The sequence below is a fragment of the Furipterus horrens genome, unplaced genomic scaffold (genome assembly GCF_987537825.1).
Source record: "Furipterus horrens unplaced genomic scaffold, mFurHor1.1.pri manual_scaffold_8, whole genome shotgun sequence".
Taxonomy (NCBI): Eukaryota; Metazoa; Chordata; class Mammalia; order Chiroptera; family Furipteridae; genus Furipterus; species Furipterus horrens.
The window spans coordinates 68,179,683-68,200,644 of NW_028327178.1; the positions used below are offsets into that span (position 1 = coordinate 68,179,683).

The 20,962-nt window shown below is 38.1% G+C and overlaps 1 protein-coding gene across 4 annotated transcripts in view; it reads right to left on the minus strand.

Annotated features, from left to right (window-relative positions):
- Positions 1-20,571, minus strand: part of KIZ (kizuna centrosomal protein) — a 187,982-nt gene extending 167,411 nt beyond the window's left edge. For all 4 annotated transcript variants that reach the window (XM_090285988.1, XM_090285987.1, XM_090285989.1 and 1 more), the window contains exons 1-4: positions 20,417-20,571; positions 14,316-14,378; positions 11,913-12,075; positions 3,502-3,594 (exon numbers count right to left, since the gene is read on the minus strand). In XM_090285988.1, the coding sequence (XP_090142114.1) occupies positions 3,502-3,594; positions 11,913-12,075; positions 14,316-14,378; positions 20,417-20,514 (417 nt within the window). In that variant the 5' untranslated portion in view covers positions 20,515-20,571. The remainder of the gene's footprint in view (positions 1-3,501; positions 3,595-11,912; positions 12,076-14,315; positions 14,379-20,416) is intronic.
- Positions 20,572-20,962: the final 391 nt, after the last annotated feature.

A 20,962-nucleotide genomic window follows, 5' to 3' on the forward strand; every position in this document is an offset into this window, starting at 1 on the left:
TTAGTACAGTATATTTCACAATATTATAGTTCAAAAAACTTCACAACCCCACCCCAAAAATTTATACTCTCATTCACAAATGCCATCTCCACCTCTCCTGAGTACATTTGTTTTTATGTGTTCTAGTCATTGCTGATACAAAACACTCAGCAACTAGAAGAACATGCCTAGAGATGAACAGAATTAGACTTTACCCCCAAATTTAAAAGTGATAATGTAGCCCTTGCCAGGTAGCTCATGGTTAGAGTTGCCCTTTTACACCAAGGTGTGGGCTCAATCTCTGGTCAGGGCACGTAGAAGAAGCAACCAATGAATGCATAAATAAGAGGAACAACAAATTGATGTTTCTCCTTTTCTCTCCTTCCCCTCTCTAAAATCAATCAATCAAATTTTTAAAAAATGACAGTGTATAATAGAGGAGAAAGATTACTAAACTGTAGTAAAATTTGTGAGGAGTCAAATGGGGACCTGAACATTGTCTTTTCTACTATCTATTAACAAAAAAACTAATACTGGAAACAAGCTTGGGGGAAGAATAGACCAATTATTAATTCACTTAAGAGAGTACATGACTCTGAAGAGTAGCCACTGGATCCATTAAAACATTGGATGTTTTATTACAAAACTAAGCTAGAGTTTTACATTAAAAAATTACATAACTCCTACTTCTTGACTTTTCTTAGAGCATCCAAGTTACTGCTTATGGTTGAAAGTTGTACAACCACTTTTCAAAACTACCTTCTAATAATTCCAAATTATCATTAAACTGATAGATCTTCTCCCCTTCAGGCCCTTAATTACTAAACCTGATTTCCTTAGCTCCACAAGCTCCTGCCTCCAGCTCATCCTGCATAGCACTGCCAGACTCACCTTCCCACAGTTGCACAGCTGTGAGGTAGCTGCTCTGTTCACAAGTTCTTTCTTCATCTACATCCCCACCCCTAGCGCACTCACACGTGATTCCCAGAAGTAAATCTCAATTCTTGAGCCTGGTACTAAAATTCCATGATATACCTTTCCAAGCTCATTGTCTACCACCTCCCTATAAGAACACTAGACTTCAGCCAGACTGGAAAACTATCAACTGAGCTTTCCTACTTCTACTCCTTTACACACAACCTCTCCTAACCCTGGAATGTCTATCACATCCCCACCGACAGACATTTCACCCATCTTTTAGGCCAGCAACTCAAACATCACCTCCTCTACCAAGCTGTGGATTACTCACTTCAGAGAAGGCTTATGTCTTCGCCAGGTAATATCACACACTATGCTATGCCTTAGAAAGAACAGCACTTTGTAGAAAGCACCTCAAGGGCAAGCATCATGGCATCGTAGTATGGTTTCTCAAACAGAACACTTGCTCAGCAACTACTGACTTCAACCAGTGAAGCTGTACTATGCTTCAGGCCAGGGCCTGGAGACCAATGACTCTGGGCACTAAAGAAGAGGAATACAGATTTCCACTGAAAAATAAAACATAATTCATGTGATAAGGAATTGTCCTGAAATTAGGATTAGTTAATTAGGATCAACTAATTCATGATTTTGCTAACATGTATTTATCTTTTAATTGATAGAACATCAATGGGAAATTTGAAAAGACAAGATGTAAGTTTCTCAAAATATTACCAAATTCTTTTTTTAAATTTATTTATTTTTAGAAATGGGGGGAGGGAGGGAAAAAGAGAGGGAGAGAAACATCGATGTGTTGCTACCTGCACATGCCCCAACTGGGGACTGGGAATGGAATCAGCGACCTTTCGCTTTGTGGGACAATGCCCAGCCCTCTGAGCCACTCTGGTCAGCACATCCTAACTGATTCTTACATACAGTCAACAGTCAAAGCTTTTAAGGAGGTGACACTTTTCAGTATAAAGGAAAAATTTCTCTTCTAATTATTATATGTAATATTTTAAGAGGTTGTAAGTGGTGTATCTCTGACCTAATTTTAAATATGACTTAAAAGGAGATTAAATAAACATATATAAGGCAAGGAATCCGTAGTGCAAATAGGAAAAAAAAAAGTCTCCCACTGTACTTAAGTACTATTGACACTGTTGTACTAAGAAGTATTTATCAGGAATGGCATAGAAAGAACAAATTTATAGATTGAAAACACATCAATTATTTCATGACCTAATGTCAAATCCAAAAACTGCCTGAATGGTTTATAAGTCTGTCATATCACATCACATTTGGCATATACCTAATGGTACAGAAATCATTTATCATTAAAGGCCTTTTTAATATAGGTCAAGGTTGCTGGGGCTTGGTGTTTTGTATCTTACAATTTAAAAAAATGCTCTAAATTCTAGGTGGTTTTTAACTTTGTAACCTTTGGGAAGGAAAACTAAAACTTCCTATAAACCCAGATTAATGCCTGCTAATGCATGGAAATAAAAAGAAAAACTAAAACCTTCCTCCTACTATAAAAACAAAATAGTGTGGCCTCTGTTTCTTTTCTGATAAGAGTCTTAAATACCAAACAGTTAACTGCATAATAACATATACTGGCAGCCAGGCAGCCTGCTTAGCAGATATATAAAGCAGGTAAAAGAAGAAAAAGTTAATTTCTTGGCTGAATGATTCCATCGGTAGCTATAGGGCAAACCTGAAAGTCTTTTAGTAAAGTAGCAGTTGATTCTTCTATCAATCTGTAGCACACATACTCTTCCAAGGAAAGCATTAAATATGAAAATCATATCCCGTTATCATCTGTTTCCAGCTTTCAGCCCCATAAGCTTTTCTTAATGAATGCTGCAGCCTAAGGAACAAGCACGCTATTGGCTTTTCTGAATAATGGAGTGATGCTACCATTTTTACTTATTACAATATCAACTGGCTGAGGGGGTTTCACACATAGTCACAAGTGACTACTCTTGCCAGCATGCTCCAAGTTATTACAAGATGTTTTTAGACATTTCATCTAAAAGAGCTTTACTGCTTTTAGTGAAGAAAACATCTATGGTCTTGAACAGAACCATTTATATGGAGATAGGTGGGAGGATTAGAAGCCTGCATTATGGCAGATACATAGCAGAATTTATTTAAGTATTCCTTTCCAGTCTTTTTGTCTGTTGCTTAGATATGCAATCCTTTCTTTCCACTTTATCTGTGAAAATGTTAAAATCTACAAAATTATAAAGACAAAAAAAGAAGCAAAACACCACATTTTGTTTATTTTTCATTTAATATAGCTTTGGAACTAAGAAAAAAGGAACTACAAAACATTATTTACGAAAACACAATTTCACCTATTAATAATACTGAGGTTTTCTTTGGAATCTATCTCTTTTACACCCAGAGTCACTGCCTTTCAGCTAATTTAGTTGAATTGAACATTAATGCAATACTCTATAAGCCACAGTCTTTTAAATAATCACTTAAGGTTTAATAAAAATATCTTTGTAATAAGATGATTTTTAAAAACAATATCTTAAAAGATGAACACTCTAAAAATCCTCTGTTGGCAGAAAGTTTATCATTTCAATTCATTACCTTTTCTCTGTCTTCGTTTTTCAGTTTACCTTTTACTTCCATGTTATCTTTTGAGAATAGCTGTATCTTCTTAATTTGAGTCTCATTTTCAATCTAAATATAAACAAAGTTTGACTTTTATGGTAGATAAAATTACAACTAGCACTTTTCTATATTTTATAGTCTTTACAGAATGAAAGGAATAGTGAAGTAGAAAGTAAAACTTATATTGCTGAGAAATTCAATTTGTCTTAGAACATAGACAATTTTACAAATAGTACATAAAAAAGCTGAATTCTATAAAGTGTTACATGTTTTTAAATAAAATATTTGATGGATTTTTATTTAGTCTTTCATTTCATCAATTTAGGGAATAGAACCTTGATATATTAAGCTATCATAAAAATCCAGTTATTTTATTTTATTATGAAAGTAACACACCAGTGTTTTCTCTGAAAAGTTTTGTCCTAGACAAAGGAAATCAATCTTATTGATTTCTTATCTGTATGTATCTACATGATAATCATGGTCCTACTAGTAAGAGCAACAGAGTAAATTATTTGCTAGATCATCAACTCAACACAAATTCTATTTTCTATGAATAAAAATACACTGCAGACATTAATGATCAGCGCCACAGGAATCAAATTTGCTCTGGCACTAATAACTGCACAACAATGTCTGCATCATTATTCCTCAATAATTGATGAAAGTGATACTGTCATAAAATGGCTTTTTCTTAAAAGGCATAAAAAATCACTTTGATTCAATGTCAGTAATTAAAGCCTAAAAAAGTCAATGAATATGATCCATCACAGGTAAGCATCAGAACATTTTCTAAATTAGTCAGTGATGCACTGCAATTAGAAACACCCTCCAAGATAATCAATTTAGAAAACTGCTTCCTTAGTACTCAGCCTGAACTTAAAACAGGCTTGGGCTTTGTTTTGACAAAAAATGAACAGATAATAACAACCAAAATTGACTTGTTTCCCTCAAAGTATCTTAAAGGGTATTTTATAAGTTGCCCATTTTTAATAACAGTCAAGCAGCAATTTTTTATTTCTCTATCAGAATGTTATGAACATGATACATAGCAGTAGTGATCTAAATAGATACTGAATTAAATAAAAGTTTAATAAGGCCAGAACAAACAGTAAAATGAACCAAAAGATAAAGAAATAGGCAATTAAGAGAAGACATTTTACATTTCTCTGTTCTATATCTACTCTTTTGAACTCAGAAATATTTAATTTTAACCCCAAGAACTTTCAACATTCTTTCCAGATTCTAAGGCAAAGTATCTTTAAAAGGGGATGAGGAGTAAATTACCAAATAAACAGAGGTTTATTAAGTAACCAGAGGTTAATCAAAAATTCTTTGTTCCTGTGACTATAAATGTTTTCTTCTGCTCTTTGAGATCAGTTATAAGAATGCATTGTGCATTGCACCTGATTTCCTCATATGGGACCATTTCTGAGCCACACCTGCCAAAGATAGAGCACTTTCTCATGGAAACATAAGAGTATTATTCAATTTATTTTGCTGAAGCAAAAAGTGATAACCGTATTATGGCTTCATAAGGATCAGTAAGGAAAAGTATCAAGAGTCCAATTTATTAATAGGTTGTTCTCAATATACCTGAAAATTTTACTGAACAATAGGTACTCTCCTAAATTAATGATTTAAATAAAAACTGTACAACATATTTGAAATAAAAGTTACTATGGCAAATTGGTAATTGATAGACTGGAACTCTGCATCATCTACTACCATGGATTTCCATCTAAAACTGCTCTACTCTCTTGCTTTGCCTTTTATTTATACATATGATACTTGGTTATTACCCATCAAGTCTATACCTTGAACCTGGAGAGCAAGGGTTTTCAACCATGCTCTGCAGGGGCCATAAGGCCCCCTAGTTCCACTTTCTCTTCCATCTGCATTTAAACAAAGGGTTCTACTATGTTTAAAAGTTTGTTGTTTTTAAGTTTGGAAAATATTGTATAGATGAATCTTTCCAAGACTTTCCCAGCTAAAAAGTGTCTGATAAAACAGCAGAGCATGTGTCCCTATATGCATCTCTTTCTCAACCGTCAGTCTTTCATGTTTTATTACTTATTTCTTCTCTGATCAGGTCTCATATGTTTCTCATATTTCCACAATACATCAGGGCTCGGCTGCATCCTTTCTCTCTGGTGCAGATTCAGCTCCCTGTTCTCTTCTTGTGACTTAGATTCCTTAGTCAGATTTGCTGCTTCAGGGGCCAAACTACCCATCCCCAGTAGCATCTGCTGATCCAGAACTTGTTTAAAGATCATCTCCACATTCCCTAACTCCCCTAGGGGAAATGTTTTAATAAACCCATGAGCATTGAATTAACCCATCCGGTAACTTGTTCTGTTACCGTGCTGCTTTGCAGTACTGGGCTTCATGCTGCCCACCTAAATTTAGGAGGACCTTTCTATTCACTTCCTTACTTGGCACAAACAATTTACTTATTTTCAATTAATGAAATATATTGATGATGATGTGAGGTAATGGGAAAGAAGATGAAGTTCTGACAGATATTTTATGTCTCTTGGATATCTTTCTATTCTTAAAACATGTGCCATTTTCCATTATGTTTCCTTTTTTTCTTTTGTATTCTCACTCACTTTCTTTCAATTTCCCCTTTATTACTACTTGCCTAAAAGTGCCCTTTTTCATACTCTTCCTTTCTTTTCATTGATCTTTGGGATTGTACAGTAATTCTCAGTTACAAAACTGGACAGACATTTAAAGTCAGGGGGCCTGGCCTCCTCATATTAGAGTTGAAGAATGGGTACAGAAAGTTACATAAACAGTCTGACTTGACTCTCAGATAAATATAATAAATGGGACTAAGATTCACTATCCTTTGTTTTCCTTATATTTTTTCCAGGCTTTCTCTTAGAATCTGAGCCAGGATCTAAGATATAAAGGAACACTTATTTATTCAGCTAGTTCACATTAATGGGCAAGACACTTTGGTTGATAAAATATAGGATTTCCTACAGACTTTGTTGTCCAGGAAGCTGAAGATCATGCTCTGCCTACAGTGGCTGTCACAATGCTTAGTAGGAACTGAATGAAACCTCAAACGATTTGTTTGCCTTAAATTTTATCCCCTATAGGTACAAATAACTTAATGACTGAATTTTCAACAAGAATCACATCTTTAAATAATGATATTATATCTTCAGAATGCTCTGCTATTAAGTACAAATGCCCCTGGAAGGTATAACACAGGGGACAATTAATACCACACTAGCTCTTACATAGCTGCTCATGGCCCATACAAGAACAAGACAAAAAACACTGAAGAATTAATTTTCAATCAAGGGGAGAGTCTCAATGCTTACTGAGTGTTTATTATGTGCCACATTCTGGGTCAGATATTGAGTATGAAAATAATGACAAGGAACTCATAGTGAGGCAGAAAAACAGACTCATAACCAATTATAGCACCATAAAGGCAGTGCTTACTGAGATAACTATGACACAGACCTACGGCAGGATAGAGGGAGAGAGGCCCTCTAGTTGAAGGGTACAGAAGAAAATGCAAATTGCTCAGCAGGTGTAAAGCTCTGTGGGTGTGTGCAAGTGAGTGAATGAGTGTTTGTGAGGGAGCCCGCATGCGTGTGGGAGACAAAGGCTATACAGAGACAGTGGGAAGACGTGAGGTCGGAAGGGACAGAGGGAAGAGATGGGGAGTACAGGGGAGATAGGAATGGGAGGTCAGTGGGGCGTGGGAAGAGAGGGAGACCATATCCGGGGAAAAAAACAGCAGAAAGAGATGGAAATGGAGGGAGAAAGTGGAAGGAAACATGCTGGGGACAGAAATGTACATATGTCTGTATTTGTTTGACAGAGAGAGAACGTGTGTATGTGCATGTGTCTTGGGAGATGGAATCTGCAGGTTGGTATGCAGGCAGAGACCAACCTCTGAGCTTTGCCTTGAAAAGGCTGAGCACTCAAGGATTCCAGGCAGAGAAGAGACATAACCAGGTGATGATCTCTCTGCTCGGGGACTTTCCCTGAGTGCCTTGACATGTCAGCCCCATATCTGTCACCTGAATGTGAGAGACTAAAGCAGATGCTGGCAATGCTCCATGCAGGTCCCTGGGATCTTTCTGGGTGCTTCAAAGTCCCAGAATCCCTGTCTCTGTGCCTAAGGTTCCTGGGGAGGCTGCTCTGCCTGCAGGAGCACATGGTTAATTCTCCACCTCACTCTTCCCCTGTCAGTCCTTAATCAATGACACTTGGAAGCCAGTGTAGCCATATCCTAAATGCTTTAAATGATTTGCCAGAGTTTCCATGAGGTGCCAATTGCAGTAGTTGGTTTAAAAATATACCCCATTTCAGTGTTGTGTGCTGCCCTGACTCACTTCCCCACTTGCTACTGACATTCCTTGACTTCCCAAATTATCCATTTATCATCTGAACCCATCTCAGGGTAAACATTGGGGAGAACCCAGTCTCAGACAAGAGCAAACAGCACCCAACGAAAACTACTCTTAAGGAGCAACTTGGGTTTCTTCTATAAAAGTTGCTGCTGTAGAAAGCAGAGGGATAGAAAGGGAGAGAAGGACACAGTCTTCACAGCATTATGAATACTACTATTTACATTGTTAAACTGAGTTTATTCAGCCTCTTTATCCATCTGACAAGCGGCAATATAGTCACAACACCTTATTTTCAAAATTACATGACAGGCCGATAGCTTTAAAAAGCCCTGAAAGTATTACAGACCCCTCCATCCCTGAAAAAGTAGTATCATTTATAAAAATCAGTTGAAAGAATTTTTAAGCTTTTAGTCTGTTAAAAGATTTTCAATATTATATAATAAAGTAGGCCCAGTCTTACAAAGAGGGAGAAATGCACTTAAAATAATTTGGGAAAATCCCCACTTCTCCCACACTGCTTCCCTTTGTTTCACTTTCAGGAATTCTACCAATTAACTAAAGTTAATGTGCATTATCTATATTCAAGGGGAAATACCCTACCACCAGTTACTAAAGGAGGTAAAGATCTGATACCTGCGTGGGGCAGGATGAAGAAGAGACAAGTGGTTCTGGCATATTCCTAAGGCGTCCACTGAACAGCAGCACAAAAGGAAGAGCCAGAAGGAGATGGGAAGACACCAGAGACAAACCTCTCCTACTGTGAAACTCTGCCTACCGCATAGCTTGCTGAGCTAAGTGGTGCCAATGCCTGGTTTCATGAGCACACATAAAGCATGTGGACTTAGTGTGACTTTCAAATAGAGTTCTCCAAGGGATTCAACATCTCTCCCAATCATAGCTACATGATTTGCTCTTTTATGCCATCAGCAGATTTTTTAAAAAGGCATTCCATATCCAAAATTTAAAAAGTAACATCTATGTAATTTCTGAACCATGCTCATGAATAAAGCTTTACATAATCCTAGAAATGTAATTTATCATTTTCCTTTAGGATGGTCCCCTATACTGTTATTCTTTAGTAACTCATTATGTAAGTTTTTTCATATCCTATTACATACAACAGATGCTCTCAATATAAAAAATATTTACAAAGGATAATTCCTCCATTCAAACTCCTCCCTCTCACATTTGATTATAATAATAAATCAATAATTATAGATGTAGAAGATAAAATTAGAAAATCACCATTTCAAAACTTCCCTTATGACTGATTGAGGCATTATTAATGAATTCTAAAACCACTAGGTAAAAGGTTGTTGAGGAGTAAGATATTCACAAGATGTCAAGCCATCATCCCATAGATTTATTTACTAATTTATGAAGGAAAAGAGTACCTTAAAACAGAGAGGTCTAGAGATCATCATCTTAACGAAGGCATCAATCTCCAGCTTCTCTCAGGTAAGCCTACCTGACATCATGAATGACTAGCCTCTTGATGGGATGCAGTAGGAAGAATATAACCTCAGGTGTGATTATTTAATTAATTAAAAATTCAGCCCTCAGTCACATTTTAAGTATTCAATAGCCCAGTATGGCTAGTGGCTGCTGTATTGGACAGCATCAGTATATAGTGAACATTTCCATCACTAAAAAAGGTACTATTAGGCAGTGCTGGTTTAGACTGAATTTCCAGTTTATAGGAAATATAGGGGATGCTACATCAGTTAAGTTACTTCATGTGAAGGTAAGGTGTTTTGGAAAAAACAATAATGATGGGGAAAATAGAAGGCAGCAGGAAAAGGGGAAGACCAAGTCTGAAATGGATTAACTCCATAAAAGGAAGCCATCGGCAGGAGTCTACAGATGCTAAGAAGGGCTTTTGAGGACAGGACATTTTGGACATCACTCATTTATAGTGTCACCAGAGGTTGATACTCAATGGCATATAATATATATATACAAGTTAAATGACAACTCAAAGGAATAACCAGTTAAATTCAGAATGCGAGTCATTCTACAAACCTGCCTTCTTCAAAAAGTCAGTGTTATGAAAAAAAAAGGAAGAGTGGTGGCAGACTAAATTATATGAAAACACCAAAAAAGGCACAATAACCAAATGTATTGTGTGAAACATAGTTGGCTCCTGGTCTGGAACTGGGGAAATTGAAATATTGACTGGGTATTAAGTGATATTACCCTGGCTGGTTTGGCTCAGTGGATTGAGCGTCGGCCTGCGAGCTAAGTGTCGCTGGTTCGATCTTCCAGTCAGGGCACATCAGAGAAGGAAAACTCTGACTCCAAAAAACCTCCGCTGCCTTGCGGCATACCTCTTCAGGGGAAAGGCTAAGGGAGTAAACCCCGACAGAAAATCCGGAGCCGGAGTCCCTAAGGCGGTTTGACGTTGTAGTCAACACCGGCAACTCCTGCGGCGCACCTGAAGCCAAGCTGTATTGACTCCGTCTTTCCCTTGGACCCTTCAGCTGCGAAGAGAGGGGGGGTCTGCTGCATGGGCAACAGCAGACCCTCCATATCACCCTGCCCAGGCTCTGTAGCTTCAGCTTCACTGGAGAGGACACTCCAGCGTCATCGCAAGATGTCGATTCAACACGGGAGGAGACAGATACCGTGTCACTCCCGAGTCGGACTGCACAGCCATTCTCGGCGGTGCAGATAGACTCTTAAGAAGCTACACCATCGTCTCTCGAGACGGACGGCTGCCGATAGATAGATTAAGTGATATTATGGAATCATTATTAATTTTCTTAGGTATGGTAATAAATGGTATTATGATTATGTGGAAGACTGTCCTTAAGGGGAGAAGTGTTTTGGTGCTGCAGCATACTTTCAAAAATACATACACATAAAGCAAATATGGCAAAATATTTACAACTACTGCATCTAGGTAGAGAGTATAGGAGTTTGTTTTAGTCCATTCGGGTTGCTATAACAAAATACCACTGGCTGGTGGATTATAAACAACAGAAATGCTCACAGTTCTGGAGGCTGGGAAGTCCAAGATCCATGTACCTGCACAGTCTCCTTCTGGTGAGGGCCCTCTTTCTGGTTCACAGCCACCACCTTCTCACTGTGTCTTTACATGGTGGAGGAGGTCGGGACGTCTCTGGAGCGTCTTTTATAAGGCACTAATCCCATTTATGAAAGTTCCACTCTCATGATTTAAGCACCTTTCAAAGGCCCCACTGACTAATATCACCACTTCAGACCACAGCATGAATGTCTGTTAGCATAATTCTTTTAATTTTTACAATAAAAGATAGGGGAGAAAACTGCTACAGGAAAAAAAAAAAAGAAAGAAAGGGAAGTACTGAAGCCACTTCTGCAACCAGTTTTCAGTTGGGTTAACTTGGGCAACAACCCCTGACCAATACAAATGGTGAGAAAAAAGGCCTAGTCCTCTATACTTGGCATAATTTGTATAGCAGAAGGTTTCCAAGCACCATAAGGGAATAGATTACCCCAGAATTAGAGAGGTCTGCTAAGAGCAGTTGCTCTGGGGCACAAGACAAGGAGCATGAGTGTGAACTTCTCAGGGCCAGTTCTATCCCCTCAGTCTTCCTTCAACTCACTGCCTGAACAAAACAAGAGGGTCCATATCATAGAAAAAGAACCATTTAAAGAAGAGAGCAGCCTCTAAAGGAACTCTAATGCTGCTCAAATTCAACCATGAGACCAACAAGTACTATAATATTTGCCAGGTAGTGGCTAGTGATGTATGTGGCTGTTTTAAGTTAAAATTTGTACAGCACGACAAAGTACAGATATTTCATTAATTCCTCAACTAAAGTAGGAATCTCAGAAAATGCAACGTCAAGTTTTCTGATCAAAATTTGGCTATGTGATAATTCATAAAGAAAACTGGCAACCTTATAGATGAACAACTGAACACGGTAACTGCCACTGATCTGAAACTTACTGCTCATTATTTCTAATTTTAGCAAAAAGAATTTAAAAAAACAACAACCATAATATAAAACAAGATGTTACCTTTAGTTCTTGAAGCTTCTCTGTATTTGTGGTAAAGTGTCCAACATGAGCTTGGATACACCCCAACTGCTTTAAATACTCGTTGTTTCGAATATGAGCCTCCTTTTCTGATTCACATATTTCCTTCAGGTATTTCTTTAGCTTTACATACTTAAGCTTAACTCTAGAAAAATAAAAGCAGATTTTTAAATAACAGTCATATTTTGACAACTCTGTTTTTTCTTAAATTGCAGATGTTTATTGCATTATATTTTTGGTGGAAAAAACACAACATACATTTATTTAGCAGAACCTTGTGAAATACACAAAATGAAACTGGGAAAGTAGTATTTTTCTTCTCCTAGTCCATTTCTGAGGACTAAATCATGAACTGCTCCACTGTAATTAAATATTTCTTATAATATTTGGGCACTAAGTTTAACATTTATTAATTTAGAAGAAGAATTTTCTTTAACAAAATTGTTAGTGAGACAATGTATTCTAAGATATTTTACCCAAACACTGAAATCTAAAGGACAGAATGTAGATGCATTTTTAGAGAGGAGAAATTAATGTAACATCACTGAGGTGTCACATCTAGGCATAATTCTCCTGAAAAATATATACAAAACCACATTATAACATTCACACAGTAAATATTTATATAGGTTTCTTTCTCAAAATTAAATGTGATTCTAAGAGTGGTGCCTATGTGGCCATGTTTAGAGGAAAAGCCCATTAGCATTCTTTTTAAATGACAGTCTACAACTACCTGCTCTTATAAAGGAAATCAAACTCCAAACCAAAATCCATAAACAATGAGAAAATTTGAAATTTAAAATGAAAATTCTCAGATATAATTTTAAAATTTTGTTAGAAATTGCAACAGCATACTATATTATTAAAATATTTCACCCTGGCTGGTGTGGCTCAGTGGATTGAGCACCGGCCTTAGAGCCTAAAGGTCCTCGGTTCTATTCCCCACCAGGGCGCATGCCTAGGTTGTGGACCAGATTGTGCAAAAGGCAATCAATTTCTCTTGCACATTGATGTTTCTCCCCTCTCTCTCTTTCTCCTTCCCTTCCCCCCCTCTAAAAATTAAAAATAAACAAAATCTTTTAAAAAATATTTTAAAACAACACATAGATATAACTACTCAAACTGTGAAAAAACCGTTAGGGACTCTATACCAAAGTGTAGTATCAAAAGACTCAAGATGCACAGCCCACTCTTCTTTTAGAAAGAAGACCACTGCTAATTCTAGGTCACTCTTTTCCATAAGTACATAAGTTATAAAGGTACCCTTAGCATTTCTATTGTTGGTTCAATAAATTACTCAGTATTGTTTTATCAAGAGGCTGAGAGTGGGAACAAACTCAGAAAACTGAGAGCTTGGTAAAGGTTCCCATTCTTCTCTCACCATCATTATGTCAGGAAGTTGTCCAGGAAAAGGCCACAGTAAAAGTCCATACTCTGTCTTCTGTCCCTTTAGCTGTGGCCTAGAAAAATAGCAACTGCCATGATCCTCTAAGACTTGGGCTCACTTCTGAGGCCATGGGATCCACAACACTGCTATTTCTTCCATCATCTTACTGACTATTCTTGTCTCCTCTAGAGCCCAGAGACTTATAGCTGTCCTCCCTAACTGGTACCTTTGGAAGTACACTAAATCTTAAAACCAAAGAATAATTTTGAAGATCAGGAAATAAATGAACCTGATGGGTGATTTGATTTTAGAGTATTCTTAGCTTCTCTCTCTTCTGGGTAAGATATTTTCATTTTCACTCACATTATGATATGGATAAATCACTAACTTAGTATTATCATAGCTGGACATTTTTCATATAAACAATACTGGAGGCAATAGCATACATTTGGCTTAAGGATGAAGTTCAGTTTCCATAAAATAGAATTACAAATATTAAAAGTTTGCTATTAATATTATAGTAAGTAACCTAAATCGAATAACATGTATATTATCTACTGTCCATGATAATTTTAACATTCATTGTCATATATAGATGAACAAATGAAACGCTATGCAACCCTGCCTACAACAGTTTGTTGAAAGGTTGGCTACAGTATAATTATGCCTTAATCACTATACAGACTTAATGGGTTTAAATTGTGACAAAAAGATAGCAGACTATAATATGTCTTATATTTAAGCTATTGAAGCAAAACAGATTCCTGAAATGACACAAATACCAAATAATGAAACAAATTTTATCTTATAGTAATCTTATATTTACTCTTACATTTGATTATATTAAATTGTAGTGTTTACTTGAAACTATTACATATTAAGAATAAAAGAATACTAAAAGTACTGAAACTATGGTATTTACAACATATTTAGGGTTACATTTTTATTGATTAACATATGCAAAGTGGCTTAAAACTGTTACCACTGTCATATCTTACCTGCATATATCAGACTGACTATATTCATAAAGTTTCTTTTCCAGGTCCAATCTCTTCTCTTCACTATAGTATAGAAAGAATATACTTTATGAATAATTACACTGATAAGTAACAGATTGTCAAATTTAGAATATGATCTCCTTTAAAATCACACTTTCGTGAGAATGCTTCTTTGGTCCCTCTAAGAAGCAGAAAATGCCAGCTGTGTTTGAAACTCAAGACAGAAAAATACTTAGTCACCAGGGATGTCTAAAAAGCAAAGAGAACACCAATACAAACCAAAAAGAAGATGATTTTCAAAGTAAATGGGAAAATACCATAACCAAAGGCTGGAAAGCAGGTTCCTTCATTCAGCAAATACTTCTTGAGTGTCATGATGACCCAAGCACAGTTCTAGGCCTAGAGACTAATGCAGTGAACAAGACAACCATGAACCCTGTCAGCAGGCAGCTGATATTCTAGGGGTAAGGACAGACAATAAACAAATAAATATGCATAATATAATATAGTCAGACTTCTATGAGATGGTTGCACTTAGCCAATGGAGGTTTCACCAGGACTGGACATGATGCTTCCACAAATCCATCATAGACTGAAGAATAGTGGCTTGCTGTGCTTCCAACCAGTCAAGCTTGGGCAGAGCCAACTGGCTGTGTTAGAAAAAGCTCTGAAAAGTAAACCTGAATTCACTGACATTTAATGAAGACCAGGTCCCCTAATACTAGTACTTCAAATTTGGAGGAATTTCTTTTTATAGCTTTGTAACATCACCATAATTTGTCACTAATTGCAATTCCCTGGAGCTACTACCAGTAAAGACTTAGCTTTGATGTTTAGGTGAGAGCTGGCAGTAAGCCAGGAGAATGTTTACCCTGCACACCCAGTCTGGATAAAAGGTGAGGGAAACTGGACAGCAAATGAGGGGGCTACAGCCAAAATCAAAAGGCTAAGGGGTAAAACTGCCGAATGGGAAGCCATCCCAGTCCCCAAAAGAGCCTTTGGGAGGTTTACCCTCAGAGGGCTCTGCTTGACCACAACAGTACCAGCTTCAATCTCATCTAATTGAAGTCACATTGCTAATCTAAGTTAACATTAACTAAAGGCTGAAAGAGAAATCACATAATGTCTGAGAGGAAAATGCAAAAAAAATACTGTGAATTAAAGACAAGGAGTCCAACAGAAGGTGAGCTCAGGTTGGTCTCCTGAGGGAAAGTGACATGAACGAAATATGGTATATTTGCTTCCATGTTAGGAAATTTTAATAGTCACTCGTCCCCCTTCTAAGGTTCAGGGATCAACAGGATACTTAATTCATGAAGAATGAATGACTGGATGGTGTAAGCAACTTGTCATTAAGTTATGAGGACAAAAAGACCCTTAAATGTATCTATGACTTGTGTCCCTGGTATCATGCTTCATTTCTCTGGTATTCCTGCCAAGAAAGTATGACCAGGGTCAGGTCATGAGGAAACATCAGGTGGACTCAGTTTGAGGATCACCCTCTAGAATGAATGTTATACTCTATGGAACTGTCAGGAACATGAAAGACAGGAAAAGACTGAGGAATAGTTCCAGACTGGGAGACTGCAGAGGCATGGCAACCACATTGAACATGGGTTCACAGATGAGATCCTAAACCAGAAAAGAAAAAAAACAGTGTTAGGACAATTGGTGAAATAGACAGTTGGTGAAATTTGATTGGGGTCTATAGACTGGTATATCAATGTTGATTTCCTGACTGGTAGAGCTATATGGTGATCATGTAAGAGAGCATTCTTATTTTTGGGAAATACACACTAAAGTTTTAGGGAGTGATAGAGCATCATATTTGTAATTCTCAAATGATTCAGAAAGGACTAATGATTTTAATTTTAATCATTTTTTGTCAATTATAGTTGACATACAATATTACTTTCAAGTGTTCACCACAGTGATTAGACATTATGTAACCTTCTTAGTGATCATCCTGATAAATCTCATAGCTATCAGGCACCATACATAGTTATTAGAATACTGTTGATCATATTCCCTATGCTGTACTTTACATCTCCATGACTAATAATTTCAGATAGGTAGGCAGACAGGAGAAAAAGAAAATGTAATAAAATGTTCAGAGTTGAAGAACCTGGGTGAGAGAATATTAGATATCTTTGTCCTACACTTTCAACTTTTCTGTAAATTTGAATTCATGTCAAAATAATTTTAAAAATTCACCTGGTTTCTAGTGCAAAAGGACCACAGTCTGGGAATCCATCAGCTCCCAAGCAGCAAATTCTTTTTAATAATGAACATTAAACTTCATTGTTTCTGCTCAACTTTCAGTAGATACCATCAACTGATGGTCACTGGCACTGATTAAAGGATTAAATGTCAACAGAAATCCCCAGCTTCAGGTGGTGCAGAAGGAAACTATTCTGTGAAAAACAGCTTAATTATACAGCACAGCTGTAAGGCAGCCCTGGGGCCAGGTTCCTCTCCAGATAAGACAGACAACTCTGCTTTGTTCTTTGATGGTCCCTTGCTCTTGCAAAATAGCTTCCTGTTTCAGTTCCTCAGGAAAATACAATCTTTGATGGAAAGGGAAAGTGAGCTCTCAGACACAGAGCAGAGCTGGCTTATATGGACTTAAGTCCCCCTCCCTGGTCCCTGACTTGTGTGTCCTCATACAAATGAGAACTCCACATCTTCAGTTTGATTGGTCCAAAAGGCATTTTCCTTATTGGTCAGAATACAGCCACTCTGGTTTGTTGGAGCTCCACAGCTCTGATTGGATGGAGAAAGCCTCATTCCTATTGGTTGAAATAGAATTCCAGGAACTTCTTTACAAGGGTTGCTTCAGATGGCAGTTTGAGTAAGAGGCCTGCATCAAGGCTGCTTTTTGTTTGTTTGTTTTGTTTTGTTTTGTTTTAAATCCAAGTTAGCCACCAGTAGCCCTTCTAAGTAGGTGTCCTCTTTCTCTTGATTACAATACAGACATCTGAGGTTCATACTTATTCTCTAGCATGACATTCCATACACTGAAAAACCAAAATCAAATATCTCTTGGCTTCCTATTCCAGGCAAAAATGATTCTAATCTCATTAGCTCTTCATCCCAGGCTAGTTTTCTAAACTACTCATCCACGCTGCAACACCTCTCATTGCTATCATATGTGTTTTAAATTTTAGACTTAAAACCGTATATTTACTCCAATAAAAAGCCAGAGAAAAGGCTTATTGGGAGGAACCTCTTGCAATTCCTACATATTAAATCTCTATTTCAGAATCTTTGAAACACCCAGCCCTGAGATGTGTACCTATAGTCCATGGTTTCAGTCACCTGCACTCACACCCCCAACGCTTTCCCCCAATCTTTTTAGGTTTCACACAGCTAGGCAGTACTTAAAGCACAGCCACATGGTTTCGTTTTTCTCTATTTAAATCACTTGTTATTCTGGTTTTTGTCTCAATATCATCTTAAGCTTTACTCAACTAATATCTCAGTGTCAATTTCTGAACTATTATGATATCTCACCCTGAATCAATACTGGCATTGAAAAAACTGGGTCTAGTTAATGGGCTTTTTAAAGGAATGTTTTTATATAATTGTAAGAGTCAATTCCACTTACATGTTTCCACCGTGCTTACAGTACTATGCACACTGTAATAAGTCACTTCACTAGGCTCTTTCAGATTCAATGATGGAATTTTACCACAAGGCAGAGAAAATACTGCAGCTAAGACCATTTGAGCTAGAAATACACAAGTTACAAGGGAAAAGTCCAGTTATTAGACCAGCTAACATTGCAATGACTCACCTCAAAGTGGGTCAAGAAAGAGCAAGTTTTTGTTCTTGTTGTTGTTTTATCTTCCATTCCCAGAAAATTTCTAATAAAGCAGCTGTGACAGCCTTTAAAATTACTCTTGACTTTTAAGAGACAATGGTCCTTCTGGTCACTGGGATTAGTTTTTTTAAAAAACACACAAAACAGAAGGGGGTACATCTAAACACTCAATTATGAAGTAATGATATTCAGTTTGCTCTTCAAAGCTATACCTTTCGACTTTTGTACTCTATAGAGGCTCATTACTCTAGTAGAGAAAAAAAAATCTGTGGCCTTACTTTACATGTTAGTCAAGGCCCCTCATTTCTGGTGAATAACTAAGTTTCAAAGAAGCTTACTCAAGGTCACACAAGTGTTCGTGGACTAGAACCCAGGTTTCCACATTTCCACTGCAGTTTTCTCTGAATCCAGTTATTTGCCTCTGTATTTATTATGTTAAAGGTAGTTATAGGTTTTAAAATGAAAAAATGAATACACGCAGTGACAGATTTATACTGACTTAAAAAATAAAACAAACCTCCAAATTCAGAACCAAGAATAGGCTATACAATTTGACTCCAATTCTCAATATAATTTCAACAGCCTGACCTTGCTTAATAGTTAAAGCGTTAAGTGTTAAACATAAAGTAAAAATAATAATTACATAGTTACACTATAAGGACTATAAACAGCCAAGTGTTTTAGCTCAGGAAGGAAGCAAAAAAGATAACTCACAATTAACTTAGTTAAAAAACAATGCCATTTGAACCAGTAACATTTTGAAATTAGAACTTGGGCTAAGAGAAGCAAATAACTAAAGGCCTAGGGTAACTTAGCTATTCTTTTAATAGAACAGAGTCAAAACCACTTCAAGTATACTAACGTATGTATACTTGACAAGCCCTGTCTCTTAATTATCAGATATGTGTAGACACTTAATACCATCCTTGAAATATCATGCTGTCCACTTTTCCTGGTTGATTGGAAAATGGTCATTATATAGTGGCAATGTGTGGCTACTGGGTTCTATACAAGACATTCATAAGTCTTGACATGGACACTAGCTGGTTGACTTTGAGATTCCTTCCATTCACTCAACAACCATTTATCAAGGCCCTCCTCATGTCAGGTACTCTATCAGTAGCTAAAGATCCAGCTAGATATGGTTCCAGTTCTCCTGGAATTCTCAGAACAGGCAGGGAACAAGTCACTTAAGCCATTATCTAGAGTGCTGTAAGAATCCAAGGTCCCATAAGTTAGGAAATGGGTTGTCAATACTTGGTGTAAGGGATGAATTTAGGAAAGTGATTTTTTTAGAAGTTGGAGGCGAGGAGGTAACTGGCGTGGGTGAGCAGTGGCATGCCAGAAAGAAAATAGAATGTAGAAAAAGATTAAGAGGTAAAATATGATTAGGACAATTAAGACAGCCTATGTAGATGCTCTGAAATATTTGACAAGATTTAAAGCTAGCATAAGGTGAATATAATTCCTTTCAAAAAGCCATTTGTTTCTGCCTTTACATGTAATTGTTGCCATTGTAGAATTGTCAAACACACAGCTCTTAATTCAAATAATTTTGTAACTTGTAACACTCATTAAATGTTATTAATAGATCCAAAAATCTATTTCCTTTCTTGTCAACTGAGATTTCTAATTTCAATTAATTTAGCAGCTATAGTTCCAACAAATTATCTTTTATATGTTTATAGTAAAGTACTTGATAATTTTCTCTTTTTACATGCTCTCAGATCTGTTTTCAGTGGTTCTCATCTTTAATATCTTAATCAAGTTAATAATCAAGGTATAATGAATCCTCTGGAGGCTGGACTTCTCTCGCTGGAGATTTCATCCTTGTGCTGGAAATCTGGCCCCCAAAGTGTTCTGTATTTAAACAGGGCATATATTTCTCACACACACATATGCGTGCGTTCCGGGGTCTGTCATCACTGCTGCAGTGCAGTTGTCAGGGTAGGATGACAATCTGAAGAGAGACTGGGGCAGGGGCATGTCAATGGGGAAGGAGAGAGATTCACAAGGTCTGACTGAGAATGGCAGGCAGAGCTCCCGCTCTCACTTCTGGGCAAATGCAGCGACGCGGCCGCACCCTGCAGCGGGTGACCTCCAGTACATGAAGCGTCTCTGGCAAACTGTCCTCAGGGCCCACCTGGAGCTTGAGGGAGTCGCTGGCAGACCCGGGCCCACAGGAAACAAGGGCGGGAGAAGAGAAAGGAACAGAGGAGTAGGACACCAGCTGACTCGGAGCACGCCGAGTCCCCGCCCCGGCTCCGATAGGCCCTACCTGTCCCGCAGCTCGTGCTGTAGGCGGCCCAGCCTCTCGTAGTAGCAGTAGCAGTCGGGGCTTGCCAGGGGCGAGGCCGCTGCGGGGCCCGGGTGCATGCTTCCACCACTCTAGCTACGCACCGCACCGCCTCTGGGCCGCAGGGGCACTGGGTTGTCCGGGGCAACGGCCCCATCATGCACCGCGGGCAAATGCCTAGGCCCAAAGCCGTACAAGGGGGTGGGACGGAGGGGCGGGGCGCCGCCGGGGGGCGAGGGCAGCGGCGGGGCGTGGTGGGAGTGCGTGCTGACCCCCTCAGGAGGGCCGAGCTGAGGGTGTATGCCTGTATGCCGGTAGCGAGGCCTTGTGGGCAGCTTACCGAAACCTCTCCGACTAGAGATAGGCGTCTTCCTTTACCCCAGATGTTCACATTGTTCACGGGAGAGACTCTAGACCTCCGGGCGGAACCCTTCTCCGAGAACTAAGCCAGAAGCCCATCCCCGATCTTGGCCACCGAGAGGATAAGTGCTGGGCTGGAGCATTAATCTTATACGATGAATTCTCCCT